General features: G+C 41.7%; 1 protein-coding gene across 1 annotated transcript in view; it reads right to left on the bottom strand.

The window, feature by feature from the left end:
* LOC311144768 (glutamate receptor ionotropic, delta-2-like) overlaps nucleotides 1-14929 on the bottom strand; it is a gene marked incomplete at both ends in the record, with an annotated part of 582161 nt that overhangs the window by 124157 nt on the left and 443075 nt on the right. Inside the window, 3 exons of the mRNA XM_084180872.1 lie at nucleotides 4005-4317; nucleotides 9142-9339; nucleotides 13647-13748. Coding sequence (XP_084036998.1) covers nucleotides 4005-4317; nucleotides 9142-9339; nucleotides 13647-13748 — 613 coding nt within the window. The remainder of the gene's footprint in view (nucleotides 1-4004; nucleotides 4318-9141; nucleotides 9340-13646; nucleotides 13749-14929) is intronic.

Below are 14929 nucleotides of genomic sequence, written 5' to 3'. Positions count from 1 at the left end.
CGGAGCTCTACGGACAATTCCTTCGACCTCATGGCTTGGTTTTTTATCTGACATGCACTGTCAACTGTGGGACCTTAGTATAGACAGGTGTGTGCCTTTCCAAATCATGTCCAATCAATTGAATTTACCACAGGTGGACTCCAATCAAGTTGTAGAAACATCTCAAGGATGATCATTGGAAACAGGGTGCACCTGAGCTCAATTTCGAGTCTCATAACAAAGGGTCTGAATACCTATGTAAATAAGGTATTTCTGTTTAGTATTTTTAATACATTTGCAAAAATTTCGAAAAACCTTTTTTTCACTTTGTTATTTTGGGGGATTGTGTGTAGATTGATGAGTTTATTTTTAATTGTTTTTATCCATTTTAGAATAAGGCTGTACCATAACAAAATGTAGAAAAAGTTAAGGGGTCTGAATACTTTCTGAATGCACTGTATGTTTCTGAAGCAATTACATTTACTTTTGATACTTAAGTATATTTAAAACCAATTACTTTTACACTTTTACTTGAGTAATTTTCTATTAAGGTATCTTTACTTTAACTCAAGTATGAAAATTGGGTACTTTTTCCACCAATGCCAGTTATACCTAATTTGTAGTCACCAATGTGGGAGTAAATGCTTCCTACAAGAGCACAAAACGTGTACATTTCTAGCCTTTGAAAAGTGAGTCAGGTAAAGAGCTTTGTTTTATGTCTTAAAGGAGCAGTGTTGTATTTTGAGACAGGCTTGAATAAGCTTAGTAGCCAAAAGGCAGAGGGTAGCATAATTTGTCGGATTCTCTGTAATAATAGTATGGGAACAATAATGCAATTTATTTTGTAAAGTGGTTTCTTGCAACAAACAACACAACAAAATGTTCAGTCACATCCTTGTCTGAAGGACAAGTGGATAAACAGATTAATGTCAAGCCCTGTATGTTTTTTTCAAAAGTCTCATGGAATGTAGGCCTACATTGAACACCACACATTGGCTGCTACAGTAGGCTGAATGATAGAACCACTATTTCCATGTTAAAACGTTATGCGATGCATTTTCTCCACAGTTTTTTATGGTAGGCCACTCTGGTAGGCATACACTATGATCAAATAGCCACAGGAGCCTACTTGGCCACTGTTAAAACAGTAAATTAAAACAGGTACAGCCTCAGTGTTCACAGTAAACGCATGCCGGAAGTTGCACAGACTTTTCACAACGTTCAAGTTTGTGCTCAACTCCCAAAAAAATTTGGGGGAACATTGCCCCTGATCACACGCAAACACAGTTCACTTTCATAGCAGCCACGTACAAACAGCATGATCATTTTGCTCATTGTATAATTCCTTCTCGCATCTTTACCTAGCATCCCTCTCTGTTTGAGCCAGGTGTTTGAGTAGGCTAAACTAGCTAGCCACATTCGCTAGCTAAGTGAACTTTTTTTTTTTAAATACTATGAAAAATCTCTCTCTCTCTCTCTATCTTTGCCTTCATTTTTAAAGAAATATATTTGTTCAAAACTGTTCAACTATTGTCTTTCTCTTTGAGTCAACTACTCACCACATTTTATTAACTGCAATGCTAGCTACCTGTAGCTTATGCTTTCAGTACTAGATTCATTCTCTGATCCTTTGATTGGGTGGATAACATCTCAGTTCATGCTGCAAGAGCTCTGATAGGTTGGAGGACGTCCTCCGGAAGTTGTCATACATACTGTGTAAGTCTATGGAAGAGGGTGAGAACCACGAGCCTCCTAGGTTTTGTATTGAAGTCAATGTACCCCAAGGAGGACGGAAACTAGCTGTCTTCCGGCTACACCATGGTGCTACCCTACAGAGTGCTGTTGAGGCTACTGTATACTTTAATTGCAAAACAGTGTGTTTTAATCAATGATTTGGTAAGGTGAATATATTTAGTATAGTTTTATCTAAAAAGGATAACTTTTTTAATGTTTCACTATTTTTATTTTTATGAAATTCACTGAGGAGGATGGTCCTCCTTTTCCTCCTTTGAGGAGCCTCCACTGATAGAAATTGGCGTTAAAGGTCATTAACCAATCACATTCCTCCTTTAGGATTGCACATTCAGCAACATTCACTGTGTTGGTGGTGCTCAAAATTAATCAGAACTTCAGAATTAGCAGAGCCCACTCTTGAAATTGGATGTACTTGTAGAGTATATTGTTCCCAACAATATGTCTTACATTTACATTTTACATTTCATTCATTTAGCAGACGCACTTATCCAGAGCGACTTACAGTTAAGTGAGTGCATACTTTTTTCATACTGGCCCCCCGTGGGAAACGAACCCACAACCCTGGCGTTCCAAGCGCCATGCTCTACCAACAAAATCAAAAAGGGTAGTTTTGAGATAGTCATATACATTTTTATAATGTTGAATAAATTAATATGAAAATGTGTATTTCTGAATCTAGACATACTCCATATGTTAGTGCACACTATAAGGAGTATAATGACACCAATATGTTGTCTGTATCATATACGGTTCACAGATAATAGGGTCTTACAGAAGGCACGTATAGGTCTAAAAAGGTAAAAAGCATGTCAAACATCCTTTTTCTCAATGAAGTTTCTATGAGAGAATTGCCAGAACAATCTGAGATACAAAAAAATATTTGTAGCTCCTGCTGGCGTGGAATCGCCCATCTGCAGACTCTATCTGGGATGTTGTTGTGTCCTGAGGACCTCCAAATCAATTCACCCCTGAGGACAATGGCTGAGTCCCAAATGGCACCCTATTCCCTATATAGTGCACACATTTTGACCAGAGCCCTATGAGCCCTGGTCAAAAGTAGTGCACTAAATACTGTATATAGAGAATAGGGTGTTATTTGGGATGCACACAATGTGTCAGGATACTGAAGAGGTTTGGGACAGAGTATTTCAATAACAGCATCCCCTCCAGCATGGCGTGTATGTGTGTGTGTGTGTGTGTGTCTGTATGTGTATCTGTGTCTCTGTCTTTGTGTCTGTGTCTGTGTCTGTGTCTGTGTGTCTCTATGGCTGCGTTTATACAGGCAGTCCAATATGATATTTTTTCCACTAGTTGGTCTTTTGACCAATCACATCAGATCTTTTCACAGCAAATCTTTTTCAAAGCTGATCTGATTTGTCAATAGACCAATTAGTGAAAAAATATCAGAGTTTACACACTGCCTGTGTAAATGCAGCCTATGTGTGTGTTTACGCATGATCTGTTCAAGAGCCTTGTGATGTTGATGTCTATTCAACGCATAATCAGCCACAATTGACCAAGGCGTCGAAGGTTCTCCTGCATCAAGCTCATGTAGTTTTCCTCGTTATTGATACTGAGGTGAGAATTGTTTTACTAATCATTTGATAATGACTAGATGATTAAAGTGTAATTACAACTAAAAGAAGATTGATTGTGAATAAAAGGGAACAATTAGCATGTATCATTACCGGCATTAGTAAAATGTAGCATGAGAGTTTACTTGTTTTGCTGTGAGCTCATCTGCGGCTCATTCAAAATAAAATATTCCACCAACGCTAAAATCATTCTAAGAATTTGCATAATTAATGTGGCCCAAAATTTACTATTCTGAGTCCTTGAGCATAATAACAAATACAAATCGTACTCTGGAAGATAGAAAAATAACTCACACACAGCTCTCTTAGTCAATGCCATTATCGCTCTTTGCTTTTTCTTTGCTTTCTTCCGTTCTCCTATTTTCCCTAAGGTCCCCCTCACCCCTCTTTTCCTCAAATCCAGAGAAATGGATTTCAGCCTGACCTGTGAAAGAACGCTGAAAGACCACCATCACCCTTGGTTTTTGTCTCTCGTTCCCTCTCCACATCCATCACTTCTCTCTCTCTTCTCCCACCTATTTCACTTTCTCTCTCATTCTCTTCAACATAAACCCGTCCCCTTGCCCTACTCAAATTTTTTTTTTTACAACAAGTAAACAATTAAAAACAGGGATAATACAGGGTACATAACACAGCTCCGGTGACAAAAATACATTTAAAAGGAAATCAACTCACCCTGCTGGACGAATGAGCCATAGACGAACCACATGGAGTTGTAGAGGGTGGTGGAGGAAACGGAGCCCATGGGCAGGCGCGGCGGGTTGAGCCAGTTGAGCAGGTAGACCAGGATGCCCACCAGTAGCACCGTGCCCGCGATGCATGCCCATAGCGATAGGTCAAAGGGCGCCAGGCAGGCGAACATGTTCACGGTGCGTTCAGCCTTCCTGAGCAGCACGCCCACCGAGTAGTCCATGTAGCGCGTGGTGAAGTCTACCACACTCTCCCGCTCTGGGGTGATGGTGAGAGCCGAGAGACCCATGTCAGCACGCTGGAAAACAAACATGCGCACGGACACGCACACACACGCAAACAAGCATAAACACACACACACACACACAGATTCATTAATGGCAAGATTCATGGTGTATAGAATTCAAGAAAATGAGGGGATTCTGTGAACACACACATCAGAAATCACAGTATCCAATAGGTTCTGTTCGAAGGTGGAGGAGTATGAGTAATTAAACTTTGCTTTGAGTTCTGTTTTTAGATATTCATTCAATTAATGCACACATCAATAGAATCACATCTGTTTTCTGTCATGGCTACTCTGTCGCTGATGATGATCACAGTCCTCCTGTCCTTTCTGTTGTCAAAACAGGAACATCGACTCCACACTCGCTATCTGATTAATATTGACACACTTCTCAGATGAGATAGAAAGGGAAAAAGACAAAACCATGTTAATTACCTGGATATTGCATTAGTAAATTGAGGGATTGCTATTTCCTGTGTGAGAGTCTATTGTATTGATGCGAAGCAGAGGTTACGGAGATTAATATGGCTGTGAGTCATAGTGTGAGTTTAGGAGGAGTTCACTCATCTTCAATAAATAGTTTTTTGGAAGAAACCAGAGGATGACGGTACCTCGATAGGTCAGTAAGGCCACTAAGCCAATCAGAGAGTCTGAATTAGAATACACATGTTGGTCCACTGAAAAGTGTGTTGTTCAAACCTGTCAAGGGCCTACCATAACTGATAACCTCACGATATACGTGTGTGTGTGTGTGAGTGTGTGTGTGTGTGTGTGTGTGTGTGTGTGTGTGTGTGTGTGTGTGTGTGTGTGTGTGTGTGTGTGTGTGTGTGTGTGTGTGTGTGTGTGTTTATGCAGGCCAGGGTCAGGTATAAACCCACTAAGGCTAAGCTAATTTCCTCCCACATGTTGTGTCTTATTATTATAAGACAATGTGTGCAAATACTATATACACTGAGTGTACAAAAATCTAATCATATCAAATCAAATGTATTGGTCACATACACATGGTTAGCAGATGTTATTGCGAGTGTAGCGAAATGATTGTGCTTCTAGTTCCGACAGTGCAGTAATATCTAGCAAGTAATATCTAACAGTTACACAACAAATATCTAATACACACAAATCTAAGTAAAGGAATGGAACAAGAATATATAAATATATGGATGAGAAATGTCATTGTTAGAGCAGCATAGGCTAAGATGCAATGAATAGTATAGAATACAGTATGTACAGTGGGGAGAACAAGTATTTGATACACTGCCAATTTTGCAGGTTTTCCTACTTACAAAGCATGTAGAGGTCTGTAATTGTTATCATAGATACACTTCAACTGTGAGAGACGGAATCTAAAACAAAAATCCAGAAAATCACACTGTATGATTTTTAAGTAATTAATTTGCATTTTATTGCGTGACATAAGTATTTGATCACCTACCAACCAGTAAGAATTCCGGCTCTCACAGACCTGTTAGTTTTTCTTTAAGAAGCCCTCCTGTTCTCCACTCATTACCTGTATTAACTGCACCTGTTTGAACTCATTATCTGTATAAAAGACACCTGTCCACACACTCAATCAAACAGACTCCAACCTCTCCACAATGGCCAAGACCAGAGAGCTGTGTAAGGACATCAGGGATAAAATTGTAGACCTGCACAAGGCTGGGATGGGCTACAGGCCAATAGGCAAGCAGCTTGGTGAGAAGGCAACAACTGTTGGCGCAATTATTAGAAAATGGAAGAAGTTCAAGATGACGGTCAATCACCCTGGGTCTGGGGCTCCATGCAAGATCTCACCTCGTGGGGCATCAATGATCATGAGGAAGGTGATGGATCAGCCCAGAACTACACGGCAAGACCTGGTCAATGACCTGAAGAGAGCTGGGACCACAGTCTCAAAGAAAACCATTAGTAACACACTACGCCGTCATGGATTAAAATCCTGCAGCGCACGCAAGGTCCCCCTGCTCAAGCCAGCGCATGTCCAGGCTCGTCTGAAGTTTGCCAATGACCATCTGGATGATCCAGAGGAGGAATGGGAGAAGGTCATGTGGTCTGATGAGACAAAAATAGAGCTTTTTGGTCTAAACTCCACTCGCTGTGTTTGGAGGAAGAAGAAGGATGAGTACAACCCCAAGAACACCATCCCAACTGTGAAGCATGGAGGTGGAAACGTCATTCTTTGGGGATGCTTTTCTGCAAAGGGGACAGGACGACTGCACCGTATTGAGGGGAGGATGGATGGGGCCATGTATCGCGAGATCTTGGCCAACAACCTCCTTCCCTCAGTAAGAGCATTGAAGATGGGTTGTGGCTGAGTCTTCCAGCCTGACAACCCGAAACACACAGCCAGGGCAACTAAGGAGTGGCTCCGTAAGAAGCATCTCAAGGTCCTGGAGTGGCCTAGCCAGTCTCCAGACCTGAACCCAATAGAAAATCTTTGGAGGGAGCTGAAAGTCTGTATTGCCCAGCGACAGCCCAGAAACCTGAAGGATCTGGAGAAGGTCTGTATGGAGGAGTGGGCCTACAGGAAACGTATGATCTCTGTAGTTGCTGTTACGGATACAGGTATCCTGTGTCTTTTTGTGTTTTTCCTCTCCTTCTGCCCTAATCACAGGTGTCCTGTATGTTCCTGATTGGTGGTCGTTGGGGTGTCTGCTGATTGCTGAGTTGGACCAATCAGTGGACATTCCTCTGCATTGCACCACCTGTTTCTGGTTTGTCAATCACACATCCCATTGTTTAAAAGCCGGTCAGTTGTGTTTGTTGTTAGAGACTATTTTCCGTATGTGAGTATGGATACTGTGGTGTCCTGTGTTTTGTGCACTCACTCATTTGCTGGTTACTCTGTTTGGTAACTTTGTTAGACTATTTCCGTATGTGAGTATGGATACTGTGGTGTCCTGTGTTTTGTGTACTCACTCATTTGCTGGTTACTCTGTTTGGTAACTTTGTTGTGTGTTTCTGGGAAAAGGGGAATTTAAGCAAGTTGCCCTTGGGCATACATTATTCGTAGGAAGAAAACTGTCTAAAAACACTAGTTAGACCTGAGCGGACCACCCACTGTAATTTTTGTATGATTAGCAGTAGCTTAGCGGTTCTTGAGGCAGGCAAGATCAGTTTAGTTTTTTTTTACACTATTGTTTCATTTCTTGGGTCCTGCTCAGCCCTTTTTCCCAAACCTTTACCGTGTGTTCAAAAATAAACCTTTTATGTTTGACGGTAGTTTATGGTTGTCGTGTAGTTTTTGTTCTCACTGTTTCATGTCACGATACTAATTTACATGAATTATGTTACGGGTCTCTTGTCCATCCACCCTAGACGTTTAAAGCCACAGGGTTCGTAACAGTTGCAAACAGGTTTCTGTACCAAATATTAAGTTCTGCTTTTCTGATGTATCAAATACTTATGTCATGCAATAAAATGCAAATTAATTACTTAAAAAGCATACAATGTGATTTTCTGGATTTTTGTTTTAGATTCCGTCTCTCACAGTTGAAGTGTACCTATGATCAAAATTACAGACCTCTACATGCTTTCTAAGTAGGAAAACCTGCAAAATCGGCAGTGTATCAAATACTTGTTCTCCCCACTGTACATATGAGATGGGTAATGCAAGATATGTAACCATTATTACGATAGTATAGATTACAGTATATACATATGAGACGAGTAATGCAAGATATGTAAACATTATTAAAGTGCCATTATTATAAGTGACTAGTGTTCCATTTATTAAAGTGGCCAGTGATTTTCAAGTCTGTATGTATGAAAATAATAAAGTAAAATATATGTATAAATATATATTTTGTGTATATATATACAAAACAATATATATGGGGGATTGGAAATTATGCAGACAATTACATTGATGGAAGCCACAATCTATCTGCAATATTGAAGCTGATCTAAATCAAATAAATAAATATCCTTAAAGAATGAATAACAATGTACCTATATCCTCTGTATCATTCCAGACACACTTCAAAATGTCTTATGGATAATCATTTCATGCCGTGATTGTGTTATAGGAAATAAAAAACACAATATGGCTAAAGGAATAGAGGCAAAGGTAATATGACAAAAATGATATTTAAAGTATATTTTTCCCATTGGCCTGGAAGATAAGCACTAACTCTTACACACAGGCATATTCCCAGAGGTGCTCATTTAAGGAAGAAAACTGGAAGCGGCAGTAAATCAGTGTGGAATGGCTTTAGGAATTGAAAAGAGTCGGAAAAAGGGAAAACGGCAAGGGGTGATGGGTAATGGTCCTGAAAATGGTCTAGTGACTTCCAGGTGTTTACAGCTTTGCCTTTTTGTCTGGCTGTTAGACATACTTTAATTCCACAATTGGCCCTGGCAGGGTGAATAGCTAACAACACTGTGGATAGAAGCTATGCCAACTCTAAAAAAAGAAGCCAGTTTACCAAGCCAGTTATTCCTAATCGCTGCATGTTTGTAATTGCTTTCCTCTGATAAGAGACTATAGAGCGTTGTGTACGGATGAGTGTATTACGTTTTGTATACACTGCTCCTCCTCCTCGTAAAGTAGACCGCTTTTGGTTGAGGTGATGAAGGTGGATGGATGGATAGATGGATTGATGGAGGAGGGTTTCCTGCAAGGAAGGTTTTGTACATTGATGAACACAGACAATTAATGAAATAGCTCTGAAATCATATTCATCCCAATAAACTGGGATTATTCCTGGGATTATTCTATGTGTTATTGTTAGTTCATTCCATTTGGACATAACACTGCAGCACATAGGGCTCTGGTCAAAAGTAGTGCACTATATAGGGAGTAGGCTGCCATTTGGGACAGCCACAGTCTCTCACCTTGGCGACCAGCTCTCCGATCAGTCCGTTCCAGACCCCGTCAGCCTGTTGGCTCCCGTACTTATGGTCAGGGGCCACATAGATCTCGTACTTGAAGCCCAGATAGTTGGAGAGTGCGTCCAGCACGTCGATGGAATAGCCTTGGTACTTCTTAGGCTTCCCAAGGACATTCTCTGATACCATCACAAAGGGCTCCTCCTGCAGGTGACAAAGTCAAAGAACGTATAATCGTTACAATTCCATCTGCCACTACCATACCAAAGGTTTTCCTATATATGCACCACATCTTTCCTTTATGGATCTATGCTTCTTTAGTTAACTTATTAAATCCTGCAGTGTTTTCCCTCAATGTCACTAAATTGGTGTAATAATACTATAGGTTAACGGCATTGTTTTACACACACCAAACAGACAGTAACATTACAGAGAGAGAGAGAGAGAGAGAGAGAGAGAGAGAGAGAGAGAGAGAGAGAGAGAGAGAGAGAGAGAGAGAGAGAGAGAGAGAGAATAGTGGTGAGAAAGAAAGAGAGAGAGAAATATGACCACACTCCACTTTCCACCTTAATTGTCATGGACTATCCTGCACAGTGTCTCGACTATCTGCCGAAAAGCAGAAACAGTAGCCCTTTCTCTTCCTGGCTTCCATTCTCTTTAATAAATCCCTATTGATATCTGAAATATTTCTGGGAATATGTCAGGCTGATGTATTACCTAGGTGGTGTTATTGACTACACATGGTGTGCACATTAAGCCAGCGCTTTCTAATCCTCACCGGCCGCCGTCGCTCAATAAACTATTAGCGGGAGCGTGGACATGCATGCCAACTCCCCCTGTAGCCATGAGGCACCATCAATCAGAGAGGGACCCCCCAACACCATGCACCGTGACATCTACCTACTTACCCCACTACTCTGTACACACTATAGCCCCAACCACAACCTGACATGTGTGTATGCAGTGTTGGGGAGTAGTGAACTACATGTAGTTCAACTAGTAATGTAACTTCATTTTGCAGTAGCTTGGTGGTAGTTGAACTAAATTCAAATCTAGGTAGTGTTTTCATTAGTTAATTACTTTTTTGTAGCTAATTACTGGAAATACCCCCACTGGAAATAAAATATGGGTGAAGTAGGCAATAATTTGCTTTCTTTTTCAGCATCAGACCTGCCTAATTCTCACTTCAAACAATATTTGTGTTTAATAGGCAAATGCTGTTAACATACAGATGTAGGATCTTAATTTGATTACCCTGTTGCAGGATAATTTTATCGGCAGCGAAAACAAATTCCATACTGAGCGTGAAACATTACACATGTACATCTGTGACAGCATGTTTTCTACATTATTACAGTGGGATGTGCACTACATGAATGTGAGAATGTGCAGTTCCCTAGCCTTGTGTATGTGTCCCAGCGGGAAGCAGAGTGTGTGTGTGTGTGTGTGGGAGCTTTAATGTGTGTCTGTGTCCATGAAATTACGCACTATGCATGTTGAAATCAAAGGCATTCGTGTGTGTGTGTGTGTGTGTGTGCGTGCATGTGTGCATACACGCTTGTGTGTCTACAATATATACAGGACTTGTTTGGACAGTATGTTTGTGTGGGTACCAGGGTTGGGGTCAATTCCATTTGAATTCCAGTCAATTCAGGAAGTACACTGAAATTCCAAATCCAATTATCTCTAATGTTTTTCATTTACATTTTACATTTACATTTTAGTCATTTAGCAGACTCTCTTATCTAGAGTGACTTACAGTTAGTGCATTCATCTTAAGATAGCTAGGTGGGACAACCACATACCACAATCATAGTAAGTACTTTTTTTTTTAAAGTAGCTATCAGCAGTCCGATCTAGTAACGGGAAAAGTCAAGTGCAAGTGTTAGTTCACAAAATGGGGGGTGCATTGGGATTACTGAAGATACTCATTGAAGAGGTAGGGTTTCAGATATTTTTTCGGAAGATGGGCAGGGACTCTGTTTTCCTAGCTTCAGGGGGAAGCTGGTTCCACCATTGGTGTTCCAGGACTGTGAGAAAAATGTGGACTTGGAATTGGGTTTACTTTCTGAATTGATTGGAATTTAAATGGAATTGACCCCAACTCTTGTGGGTACATGTGTGTACACAGTCAAAGTGCATGATGTGTGTGGCTCTGGACTGGAGGGAAGGTCTTTGTACAAAGACTCAGCTCCAGGCCACGTTAGATGGAAAGGATCATGTGTTATCTGTCAGTGGATAGCCGGCATTGCCACCAGGTGCACATAATACATTGGCTGCGTCCCAAATGGCATCCTATTCCCTATGTAGTGCACTTCTTTTGACCAGCCACAAAAGTAGCGCACTCCATAGAGAATAGGGTGACATTTGGAACGCAGCCATAAGGCTACAGTTCTTCACTTTGACACTGGTTGTCCAGCTTGGGGCCTATCAGCTCTTGCATCTCCATAGCATCTCTCCAGCCACAGCAGTCTCACTGCCATCAGACTGCCATCAGCCACACAGTGCACATATTAAGGTCAACATACCCTTTTTAATCAGATTTCAACCACAAATTAAGAACAGGATTCAAGGGTTGGTTTATTTCAAAAAGAGTTTGTGACAACTCAACTAAATATCAACCAAATATATAGTCCGTCCACAGTACTCTAGACATTTCACACCAATTCTCACTGGCGGCACTTCATTAAGGATGTCAATAATAGAGGTCGAGGGAATGAGAGGGAGCAAGACAGAGAGAGGGAGTGTGTGTGTGAGAGAGAGAGCGAGAGAGAGAGAGAGAGAGAGAGAGAGAGAGAGAGAGAGAGAGAGAGAGAGAGAGAGAGAGAGAGAGAGAGAGAGAGAGAGAGAGAGAGAGAGAGAGAGAGAGAGACAGAGAGAGAGAGAGAGCAAGAGAGAGAGAGAGACAGAGAGAGAGGGAGCGAGAGAGAAAGAGAGAGAGGGAGCGAGAGAGAAAGAGAGAGAGAGAGAGAGAGAGAGAGAGAGAGAGAGAGAGAGAGAGAGACAGAGAGAGAGAGAGAGAGCAAGAGAGAGAGAGAGACAGAGAGAGAGGGAGCGAGAGAGAGAGAGAGAGAGAGAGAGAGAGACAGAGAGAGAGAGAGAGCAAGAGAGAGAGAGAGACAGAGAGAGAGAGAGAGAGAGAGCAAGAGAGAGAGAGAGAGAGAGAGAGAGAGAGCGAAGAGAGAGAGAGAGAGAGAGAGACAGAGAGAGAGAGAGACAGGAGAGAGAGAGAGAGAGAGAGAGAGAGAGAGAGAGAGAGAGAGAGAGAGAGAGAGAGAGAGAGAGAGAGAGAGAGAGAGCAGAGAGAGAGAGAGAGAGCAAGAGAGAGAGAGAGACAGAGAGAGAGAGAGAGAAGAGAGAGAGAGAGAAGACAAGAGAGAGAGAGAGAGAGAGAGAGAGAGAGAGAGAGAGACAGAGAGAAGGGAAGAGAGAGAGAGAGAGACGCACACACACACACACACCCAAGAAGGATTGAGACAGAGGTGTAAGGGAGAGAGAGCAAGAAAGAGGGAGTAGAATAAATACTCTAGTGGTCTCCACCACCACCTGTGGTTTGTCAGTGTGAGTACTGCAGTCTTTCCCCTTGTGCCTCTGGGAAAACCCACACGCGCACATAGACACTCCACCCCACCCCAACCTTTTCCTCCACACCGTTTCTGAGAAAATAGATCATGTTCAGAAACAAACTCCATGTTCTCTTTGAAAGGGATGAAAATCTGGAAGAAGAAAAAAGACAGAGAGCCACAAAGTTGTAGCATCATCTCTTTCTTCTCCCCAGACTTCAAAGCTAGATTATGAAGAATTTAAAGTTCTGTATCTTTAAAGCACTCAAGAGACTCAAATCAGTGCTGGAGGCGAGATAGCAAAACTCAAATCTCAATATAATGGAGCTCCATGGTGTCAATTCATCCTCCCGAAATCGCTTTTAATGAAGTGCCCGTTCACTTATGGCCCATGAACAGACACCCTGAACTAAATCTGGGAGTGTTGAGCAGCACCAATTACGAGTGATATCTTTATGATGCCAAGTCTATCAAACAGCAGTATACAGGCCCATGCCGGATACAGACAGGGTGACATTTCCCATAGAGATAGATAGAGGAGTCATCTTTGTATCTGTGCCATTATAGTGTCTGTGACAACTTGGCAGGGCCATTGAGGCAATTTCCATTTGAAGTAGTCCATTTTCTTCTTCACAATTTGCTGATCCCTCCTGATGACTCGGTTAGACATGACTCCAACAGGGTCAGCAGGAGGGATCAGACACTGAAGTTAGAAGTCCCACCCAGTTGACTACATTAAAATGGTGGAAGCCCTCATTGGCACTGTCCATGCTAATACGGCCTTTTGGCCATTCTCTATGCATTTTCCCTAGGTACAGATCTAGGATCAGCTTCCCCTCTCCCAATCCTAACCTTAATTCTGATTGGGGAAAATGCTAAACTGACCCAGGATCAGCGTCTAGGGGCAACCTCACCCAACTCCGATACAGACAACAGTACAGTACTCACCAGGACAGTGACCACGCGCAGAACCACACCTCTCATGTTGTTCTCCAGCTTCCTGTCAGTTAGCGTTCCATTGAGGCCATGCACTGGGTCCCAGGTGGCTAGCTGGAAGACAAGCAGGAAGTAAAGTTTATAAGTGACATGTGACATGTAACATGTTAAAGTAACTGTCCAGTATTTCCAGATTTGTATGAAATATGACCTATAATTAATTACAATATGAGTGAAATCCTTTTCCTTCCAATTTATTTTAATTAAGTATGTTAAAAAGCAGCTTATCTGTGTTGGAATGGTGTATTTAGTATTTTTATTAGGATAACCATCAGCATTTGTGGGCATACCCAAACAACAGAATGGTGTGGGCGTATACCGGTCATTAAAAATATTCATGCGAGTAGACTGCTGATTGGCCAGCTCAGCCAATGAGGCAGGATGACATAATTCTCTATGAGGAAATAGCAAGCATTTTTCAGACTGTCTGTTTGAGATACAAGTTTGAGGTGGGGTTTTTAAGTGTGTTTTTCTCAAATGTATGCTTTGGCCACAAATATGCATATAAGACAAGTCAAAAACATTATTTGGGTATGAGAACGGAATGTTAACTTTTAAAAGTGAGATTTTTACCAGTTACTTTAACAGGATTTACGCCAGTGTTTTACCCAAAAGGCTCAGACTTTTCTGTTTCCATTACCACGGATGAGACGGTGTCAGACCTGCTTTAAACAGATGCCAGACCCAGGCCACTGGCGACTTAAGGCAGGATTTGGGGGCTGGCGTGTGACGTAGAAGGAAGACACCGGATGTTGTGGTGGTAGCGTGATTTAGGTTTCCTACGATCCAATAAACACATTTGCAATAAACGTAAGAAAATTATAAGCAAGTACAGAGATGCCAAGATGCACAATGGCAGGAGTGGGAGCGATCGAAAGCGGTTTAAATGGTAAGATACCGTGACTCTATATTGGGACATAGGCCAGCGATACGGAACGGTGAGACACTGCAGTCTGGGACTGTGGTGCAATTCCTGGAGGAGATACAAAACTCTGGTAAGTGGTTGATAATGTTTTTATTATAAACAAGCTACATTTGAAGTTGTTAACTTGGCAAGCTCGCATTGTATTTAACAGATGTGTCCATGTGATCTTTGTTTGTTAGCTAGCTAGCTAGCTAACTTAGCATTAGCATTAACTGGTTTGGACAAAAGAGCTAGCGAGCTAACTCTTATCCAGAGCTACTTACAATAGTAAGTGCATACATTTTCGTACCACCCTTGCCAGCTCACCAGC

Source organism: Coregonus lavaretus (assembly GCF_964263955.1).
Source record: "Coregonus lavaretus genome assembly, chromosome: 17".
NCBI lineage: Eukaryota > Metazoa > Chordata > Actinopteri > Salmoniformes > Salmonidae > Coregonus > Coregonus lavaretus.
This window is presented reverse-complemented; position numbering and strand designations above follow the sequence as displayed.